We start from the raw sequence: 9,585 nt of genomic DNA on the forward strand, positions 1-9,585 counted from the left end.
GGAAGGATCATGGAAGAACTTATTAAATGTAGGTGTAGATTTGGATCAGGGGGCAGCTCCAGTATTTTTTTTATTTTTCTTTAACATTGCTAGATAGCGTGTTATTAAACATTTTCACAGTTTTCCAGGGAATCTTAGATCTTCATGAAAAAATCCAACATATTTGAACACATTTTAAGCTGTGAGCGAGAGAGAGAGAGAGAGACAAAAAGACGAAAAGCACATGACCGTGATAACAAACTTATTTCTTTCCTTTCTTCTTTGCATCTTTCTTTTTGTCTGCAGCTTCTTCTTCCTTTCCAGCGGCAGCTTTAATCTTCTTCTTTCCCAGAGGGGTCTTTGTATACCAGTTCTGGGAGGATAAACAAGCAAGTTGACATTCAAATAAACTGACAATTCAACACAGCAATAAAATAAGTAATGTAAGAACATTTTATATGGCATATCCACTTTACTTTAAGGGCCTCTTCCTCTCCCTTTAACACAGGGTTGATCTTGGCCAAAGGGGGAACAAACTCTGAAGCGGTCAGGGGTCTCATTGCCTGCTGCAGGACGCGACGCTTGGTGACAACACTCTGGACCACCCGTACCATGTGACCTGGAGTGTAGCCATCAGAAATCTTCGAAAGAGAGCTGAGGTCCAGAGCCTTGGTCACCTCACCTCCCTGCTTTGTGATCAGTTGTTTCCACAGGACTGAAGGAAAACAGAGTCAGAAAGGTCATTTTCACAGCAACGGAGTAAAGAGTACCATAATGAAGAGTTTTTTTGGGGGGGTCTTTTCTTACTGCATCTGGATCCGTAGTCAGGTTTTGGGATCAGGAGGATTTTGCTGTACATTTTACACAGTGACTTAATGTCAGCACTGAGAGGGTCTCGAGTTGTTCCGACTAACAGAACACGATCTTCCGCTTTGATCAACTTAAGGGACTTGGGTAAATCCTTCTTCAACCGCTTGGGCTCTAACTGTTCACACACATAAAACAAATATAATTGAAATATGACGACACAACATAATGACGCCACCCAGTGTTCATCCTGAGTAGTAGTACCTCTTTGTCTTGCTTGGGGATTTTCTTGTAGAACATTTTCTCTGCATCTCCGATCCATATTACAGAAGGTGGCAGCAGTCTTGCAACCTGAGGAAATATGAATTTAAAGAACAACATTGTACCTTTCTGTCTGAATGTGAATATAACTTGAGAATATAAATACCTGTAAGACACTTACATAGATTTTTTTAATTCATACTGTGATCACTGTGATATATTAAACTTTTTAAATGAAAATTACTGCCCTGTATATTACATATCATATTTAATGGTTTCAATTTAGGGGCACTTGGCTTATTTAGTCCTTATATATTCATTACGCATATAGGTTCGCTAAAGTTTAGTTACTTTACTTAGTACATTTTAATTTGCTTTATTTAAAGAACTTCAGAGTACGATTATTGACTTTCTAAAATGGAAATGAACCTGGGTTCTTTGGACTTCAAGGCGCCATCTTACCTTGAAGACCATGTGAAGCATCATGGCGAGGCCACTCTTGCCTGGGTACTTTCCTGCCGTGTTCAGAGGTGACAGATCGAAGAGGTTGGCCCCTGTCTCCTGGCAGATGGCGTGGACCAGCATCTTCTTACCAACACCTGTTGGCCCTGTTAGTAGTATGGCCTTTATCAGAGGAGCCTTTTCATGAACCACCTGAGAGCCTGCAAACAACACACATCTTATGTCCAACCCACAAATAATTTTTCGATTATATTCATTTTAAATGTTAAGTGAAAGACTTTCATACCTAATGGTAAAATTCCATATAATGTTAAGACTTGTCGTACATCCGACAGTGACGGTGTGGGCTCAATGTCAAGTTTCCTCAATTCTGACCCGATGTAGCTGTAGTCACCTGAGAAAAGAAGGGAGCAACTATTGCACGAGAAGTTGTGAATCTGCATCACTTGGAAAATTGCAAGAGAAGTGTCAAAATCACATTTCTGACACCACACATTATTGTGGTCATTACCTCCACCAACGTGGTAATGTTTTCGACTGTTTTTGTTCGTTTGTTTGTTTGTCTGTTACGCAAAATCTACAATACAGATATCCACAAACCTTGGAGAAAGAATGTGATATTAGTCAAGAAAGAGCCCATTCAATTTTAGTCAGATCTGGATAAGGGATCGGAACAAGGATTTTTTTTTGTTTTCTTTAGAATTGCAAGATAGGGTGTTTTGCATCTTGAATCTTTATGAAAAAAATGTTGATGTTTGGAGACTAACATTTACAAGTGTGTGCACTTTGTTTCAGTTACAAATAAAATTCAGATCTAGTGAATTTAAACGTGGTTTCGTAAGGGCACCGTTGGGCCTTGGTGGAGGAATTCTCTCTCTGAGTGCCCTTCTAATTTGAAATAGCTCACTGTGATCATGGTGTTTTAGCAACCACAAACCAGAAGAGGGCAGCACGCCACTACACAATTTCCAGATATTGACAGATAAACATTCCAGAGCTGTGAGAGTTAACACATCATTTGTTAAAAGCTCACACTCAATTGTGATCATGATAAGATAAAAAATAAATCTAAGATAACACATCACTCTACACAAATAATGTATAAAATCTTACCGATATAATCCTGCAGCGCCACATTATTTGGCTTTTTCAACAAGCCCTGTTCCACAAGCTCCTGACACAGAGACTCAAGAGTCCTAAAGGAAGTGGATAAGTAACGCAGTTGTTTTCTCCAGTATTTGCATTGACTAATTTATCGACTTAGTAAAACTCTATTCTCCACTGAAATCATAAACGCCATTCTGTTAGGCTCTGTGTCAACTCACCTATCAGGGGTCAGATCTTTCTCCTTCTTCTTCTTTCCACCCTTAGCTCCTTTCTTCTGTCAATTAAAAATATATTATAAGGAAACAGATTGAGGAAATCAATGGAAACTGTAATCACACGGTTTCACTTCAGTACCTTGGCCTTTCCTTTGGCCTTACCACCCTTGTCTTTATCCACAGCCAGTTTCCATTCAGCCAGCTCCTCTCTCATCTGCACATCCACCTAATACAAGCAGAGCAAGCCACTGAGTGCAACAAAAGGTGGCGCTATTATGACATTTAAACATTAGTGACTGTGGCACTGAATTTAACAAACAGTTTATCAGCCTGTAACATAACAGTTTGGGCTCTGTACTTTCAGTTCTGTTTTCAGAATCACCTGTGGTCGAATCTCTGCCTCAACGACTTTCCTCATCTCTTCCTTGATCAGCTCCGGATCGTGACGCTGAACAAAGTTTTTGGACTCGTTGCGTTTTTTCCAAAAATCTGAGGATGAAACATTTACTTCAGACTTTACCACGAATAAGAATAGAAAGTAATTACACACTGAAAGACGTCAAATGGCTAAAAAATTTAAAAATAACTAAGTAAGTTTGTTGCATTCTAATTCCTCTCTTGCATGTTGCCATCTGAACAACATACTCTCAACCTTCTCAACCATACCTACTTTAACTTAAACATACCTTCAAAGGTTTTGTTTCCCACTTGCAAGTCTGACAGAAAAGCTGAAGGTAGCATCTTCAACCCTTCCTCCTCTTCCTGTGGTTAAGGAGTGGAAAATCCAACAAATGTTGAGTTAAATCAAACAAATCCTATTCATTCTATATCTTCAACCCTTTAAAAAGTTTGATAACACGTGAATGTACTCAATGTAATGTTTTGTAAAAGACATTTATTTAATGTAACTGTACTTCTGTGTTGTTTTTTCCCTTGTCCTTCCCATTTTTCTTCTTTTCTTCTTTCTTTTTGGGTTTGTTCTTGGAATCGTCCTCTTCCAGTGCAGCAATTTCTTCCTTTAACTGAGAAAAAATAAATATACATGGAACTGCATTTCTCCTTCTGCAAACTACAGAGAAACTGCAATAAAAGACCAATGGTAGTTTTTACCTGCTGAGGATTCTTCTCTGCAAAAATGAGAGCTGAGCCTCCCTCCTCTTCATCGGGGTAGTCTGGAAATGAGCCGGTAGCGTCGCTGGTTGAAGAACACACACACAAAGGGGGACAAATTGAGAACACATCTACGCTATGTCATTATGTATTTAAATATTACACCATGAGAGTAACAAGTCACCCACCAACACTCTCTGTGTCACCTTACCGGCATTCAATGAGCCACTGTCGGATTTGGTCTTTCAGGGTGTTGCTCATGTCATGACCCTCCACATCTAGGAGTTGTTTTGTAATGGCTACTATTGCCTTTTGGTAGTCTTCTTCATGCTCCCGCTGTCTATTGCAATTGAAAACCTCTGTAGCTCTGGCTCCGATTTCTGCAGAGCTTGGCACCTTATATTTTGGATCCATGGCCTAAGATAGGAGTGACAAAAAATACTGTATGTGTTGAAAACCTTTGATTGATAGATAGGTCTGTAGTTATACTTATGGAAGAGGATAGGGAAAGAAGTGAGTGGAAAAGGGACCAGCATTTTAGTTTAAGTAGGGTTGGTAAGTTGTTTGTGAAAAATCTTATTCCTCTAAAGGTTATGATAGACATCAATAAATATAATCATCAGAGAATCATTCAATTTGGACCTTAAGAAATCATTTACGATTATACTGTCACACCCTTCCCATGCTCCAACTCAGGGCCGGCCCTGGCAATGTTGGAGCCCTAGGCGAGTTTCAGAATCGAAAACAGGCCCCATAACCATCACCGTAGATCGTGAGCCGGCCGCGTCTCTTCCCGGCACTACCCGGCCTTATATAAGGCGATTCCAAATGCATATATAATGCATATAAAATGCATATATTTGCATATATTTATATATATATATATATATATATATATATATATCACTGGAGTTTTTTCGAGGTGTAGTTTTCTCTTGCTAGCTTTTCCAGGATTATCTACCCTAGCTTAAGGAGTTTTTGAAGGACAGTTTATGGAAATGGATGGCACATTACTCACCATTCCAAGAAAAATCATCTCTTCCTCCCGATCAATCTTTGTCCTCTTCCTCTGTACGTAACCTCTCCACACCTACAAATCAGATTCAACAAACTCTTTTACTACGTACAATGACACAGGGCAGAGACGTGGTAAATAGAGAGTCATGTGGTACTACATTAGTTAGTGAGGACCTTTTGAATGCAGACTGCAGCCAACTCAATGTCAGCTGCTCCCGGCTCCTTGGTCTTGTACATCCTGTTCATATTTCTGCTCTCTTCATTCAACTTTGCCCTCAGGCGTCCTTGGCGTGCCCTCTCCGCAACTTGAATGATCTTAATGGCCTTCTCTGGACTCATGTCCTTGACTATTAGAGGCTACAGGGACAATAAAACAACGAGACAAATATACTTAAATATCACAAACAGCAAATGAGAAATATCTTTATATCAAATTTTTATCAGAGATAATACCTCATTCACATACTACCTAGTGTAGGTGAATGAGGTCTTATCTCAAATGTGGCTGTTTTTCAACTCACTTCTAGGCTTTCGGTAACTTCCACCATTTTAAGGATATCTGTCACCATTGTCTTTCGTTCTTGGAAATCTTTGCTGCATTCAGTGATGAAATAGCGAGGAATTGGGATTTCAAGGTCTGCCTAAAGCGACAACAAAGAAAGTGGCAGTTGAGTTATGAGGAGACATTGATGAAAAAGCTGATGTTTGGTGTGTATATGTCAGTGTAAATGTTGAGATCTCAGAAATCCAATTCAGTTTAATGTTTTGTTAAAAATGAGACTCACCGGAATGAGGTTTAAGTCTTGAAGGATATCGTCCATGTAGTGGTACTCTGAATACTCTTTCTCCACCATTTCGTTCTTCAGCTCCAACAGCCTCCCTATCACACCATCAAGAATTGTCCGAATTAATCGTCTCTTCTGAGGGTGGACAACCTGGTCATAGATCTCCTCCAGCTTTCTAAAGATTTGGAGGTAGCGAACATAAAACAGGGCGACACGCTGGAAGAACACCACCCTGTCCTTCTCTGGATGAAGGGGCTCAGCAGGCAGCTCCTCCGCCAGCAAGCGACTCAACTCCAGCTGGACATCGGCCCACAATTCATTGTATGCCCTAAAGAAATGGAAAAAGTTTTTTTTTAAAATTGTTTTAAAAATGGCTCATAAAGAATAGGTTGACACTGTTTCCGGTCAGTCTTAAAATGACAGTTGGGTGCCTAAATAAACACTGTAAAAAGTGTTGCTAGTTGTTCTTATTCCTCCTGCTGTTTGGGGACAAAATCAAATTTTTACGTGCAAAAATTTGCTCAAAATGTTTACATAAAGCTTCTGCAGTCTGCTTTGTTGAAATTAAAGGGGACATATTATGAAAATTCCACTTTTGTAGTGCTTCTACATGTTAACTTGGGTATCTGGCATGTCTACCGTCCCAAAATCTCTAGAAAAAAACAACTCCCGCGATTTGTTGTGGTTCCTCTATGTCAGAAACGATACGCTAGAGTGCGTCGAATGGGATTACGACCGAAATAAACGTAGCTCGCGAGCTAACGCTAGCCGGGAAGCCGGGCTCTAGCTCCCTAGGGGATCCCCCCCGGCTAGCGTTAGCTCGCTGCTTCTACCCGTCAGACATTTAAGTGGCTGCATAAACAAGGGACCCCCGGGACACCTCTAAATGTTGACTCAACAGTGTGGAAGAATGCTGCTGCTGCACCAGCTCAGGCTCCCACTGCTCCCACTGCGGGGCTGCGTTGGGGAGCTGGGGCTCTCGCAGCCAGGCTCACCGGGGGTCAGGGGGGCGGGGCATTCAAAACAGATCAATCTGAGGAGGGTTGTTTTAAATGATCCTTGTGGTATTTTGACCAAAATATGTTACAGACATTTCATTAAGACCCCAAGGAACCATATCAACTGTGGTAAAATGGGCATAATATGTCCCCTTTAAGTTGTGGGCGTTGTGGCCTAGGGGGTAGAGTGATGGTTCTCCAACAAGAAGGTTGCCAGTTCAAATCCCACTCTTCTCCATCTGCATGCCAAAGTGTCCTTGGCAAGATACTAAACCCCTAAATGGCCCCTCATAAATGTTGAGTGTAATAATTGTAAATCGCTTTGGACAAAAGCGTCAGCCAAATGACATGTAATGTAATGATGTTTCCTCGCACAGTTGCACGGGAGAGACTGTATTAAAAGAAGGAAAATAATTGAGAAATGTAAAAGACTTTTAATTTGCAAGATATCAATTTGTTTACCTTTGGCTGCTTAAGCCTCACAAAAACACAACATGAGAAACAGTAAAGTCAATATTTCAATTTCAATATCATTATGTTCTGCTTCCCTGGGTGAGGTATGGAAAAACACACATTCAAATATGTTATTCACTGTTGTTGCTCTCTGTCGTGTTGGTGGATGATGACTTCCGTTAAACCATAACAGTGCATTCAAGTGTCACGACAGTAGAGTTTAGAAAAGACTGAGTATTATATTTAACAAATTAGCCCATACATGTCCGCTTCCCACTTCACACTCATCGTTGTGGCTCATCAGCTTCACTATTGTTGATGCATGAACCCAGCTAGCGAGCTAATCAGCTAAAGTTACATGTTTACTCGCGTTAAACGTCCGGTAACAACGGTTACTAGGGTAACTACGGCTGTTTCGGAAGTTTTTACCTTTGCGACATGTCTCTCCTCCAGTGTGAGAAATATTATAGTCTCTTATCAATTAAATTTACAGAGCTACAAACAGAACCCTTCTATTGAGCAACATGGGTCAAAAATGACCCGAAGAGGATTCTTCTTTGTGATCAAAGACATAAAAATGTTATAAAGGAGCCTTCTTCTTTTAGTGGAGCTGGATTCCAAGACACACCCACAAACTCAAGCTTGATCCTGCAGATGAAAGTCTAGGCCCTCAGCATCACAGATTACAGACTCAGAATAAAGACAAAGAATTGCCTCCTCATTTTCCTCATCCTGTTATTCGTACAGCTTTACGAACTTGTTGACCCTGTCTGAAAGTCTGGAATGACTGCAACCAGCCATCCTTACACTCTGGATAAAGAAAAATCGAAAGCATATTTTCAAATGCATTTCGATAAGCATATACTGTTATATTTCGAGTTTTATTTTGTTGATGTAGCTATGGTTAGCTAGCCAGAAAAGAAGCTAGCTAGCTAACAGCTAGTTAGCACTGTGCATATTTGTCTTTCTCACTAGTAATGGTATGTAAACAAAACTAACATGCATCAGATGTTCAAAAGCAGCTGTGTATATGTATGGCACACATACTGCATGGGTCATTTTTGTGTTAAAGTGATGTAGAAATTCAATATTTACTTGAAATTCATTCACTGCATAGATATAGAAAATAAAAACTAAGCAGGGTCACTTTTGACCCATGTTCTGTATCAAAGGATTAACTGAACTTGGCTAAACGTAGCTAAAGTTAGCTCAAGTTCGCTCAACACGACGTCAGCTTCTCCAAGTTGACACGGCGCTCGGGGGATACCGGGTTTCCGGATGTTGCTCAAGTATTTGTATAATTTACCGTTTAATCAGTTGAATTAAAACTCACAGTGCAACAGGGACAGTTTTATAACTACACTAAACAACAAAGATATGTAATCATAATGAAAATACTTAACTATCAGGTTTTCCCAACCTACTGTTTAAAAAAAGAAAAAGTGACAATCAAATATTTAATATTATTTGATCTACATCTTATTAACTTATTAAAAAAATTATATTCTAAATATGTTGAAAATATTATAAACTATATTATAAGACTGAATAGGAATCTTCACTAAATAACAATCAGACATGAGCAAATATGGTTTATCTCCAGGGGAACCCCATCACTCTCACATCTACTGAGACACTAGGTGATGATCCTGTCAGTGAAGACACTGTTCTCTATCACACTGTGTAATGTAATAGAATTCGTGTTTGTGCAAATGTGGCGTTCTGCTGGAAGAACCACACTACAACTCAATTATATGTAATGGAAGCTGCATGCAAGCCTGTGTTCCCATTGTAAATTACACACAAAACATATCAACCAACCTGGAGAGTCCTTATAATACCACTCACATACATCACAATGGTCCCTCTATTGAATGGCCTCATGCAGAAAGCTGGGCCAATAATCCACTAACTTCCTGGACTCCTTTTCAAGTGCATTTTCGAATTTAACGCAGGGTGTGATAATTCTGAAAAGCTCTGCCACTGTGATCCTAAAGGTTTATGTTGAGGGCTGGAAATCAGCCGGGTGTCTGCTTCTGAGGCGCATTCCCTGCCACGCTTAGGCGGTCACAAGACCTGGACCATCGCTGCACAAAAACACCGACACGCTGTCAGGTCAGCTAGAAGCTTACAGGCCCACAGATTCTTCCCTTCTCCGCATCCAACATCCAACAAGTTGCTCCATTTGGAAAACCCACTGCCTTGCGCGCTGCCGCCCCCCGGTCTTTGTCGTTTTTATTTTTAAATTTTTCCAGTGTGGATTTCAGCTCGGCTCTTTCTTAAACGATAACCCACCACTTTGTCTGGAAAAGGATCTTTTTTACCTGGAGTTTAAAAGCCGCTCTCAAACTTCAACTAAGTGGTGTTTCGGTGCGTAAAGGAGGGGCGCAC

At 40.3% G+C, this 9,585-nt stretch overlaps 1 protein-coding gene across 1 annotated transcript; it reads right to left on the reverse strand.

Annotated features, from left to right (window-relative positions):
• Positions 1-241: 241 nt before the first annotated feature.
• Positions 242-7,634, reverse strand: LOC128448241 (dynein regulatory complex protein 11). The gene is made up of 19 exons (XM_053430811.1): positions 7,624-7,634; positions 5,744-6,071; positions 5,480-5,599; positions 5,133-5,315; positions 4,960-5,031; positions 4,153-4,358; positions 3,942-4,026; positions 3,746-3,853; positions 3,518-3,593; positions 3,214-3,320; positions 2,971-3,057; positions 2,835-2,890; positions 2,623-2,705; positions 1,796-1,903; positions 1,510-1,709; positions 1,051-1,137; positions 787-964; positions 456-694; positions 242-352 (listed from the first exon to the last, which is right to left on the reverse strand). Exons 1-19 carry the CDS (start codon positions 7,632-7,634, stop codon positions 242-244), a joined length of 2,445 nt encoding a protein of 814 aa, XP_053286786.1.
• Positions 7,635-9,585: the final 1,951 nt, after the last annotated feature.

The sequence above is a fragment of the Pleuronectes platessa genome, chromosome 9 (genome assembly GCF_947347685.1).
Source record: "Pleuronectes platessa chromosome 9, fPlePla1.1, whole genome shotgun sequence".
Taxonomy (NCBI): domain Eukaryota; kingdom Metazoa; phylum Chordata; class Actinopteri; order Pleuronectiformes; family Pleuronectidae; genus Pleuronectes; species Pleuronectes platessa.

Bases quoted from the DNA above. Each gene is read 5' to 3' on its own strand.
- LOC128448241 (XM_053430811.1), bottom strand. The intron at 4,027-4,152 runs GTAAGGTGACAC...TTCTTCAACCAG, and splicing joins CAGTGGCTCATTGAATGCCG to CGACGCTACCGGCTCATTTC. The intron at 1,138-1,509 runs GTAAGATGGCGC...ATATTTCCTCAG, and splicing joins TGCTTCACATGGTCTTCAAG to GTTGCAAGACTGCTGCCACC.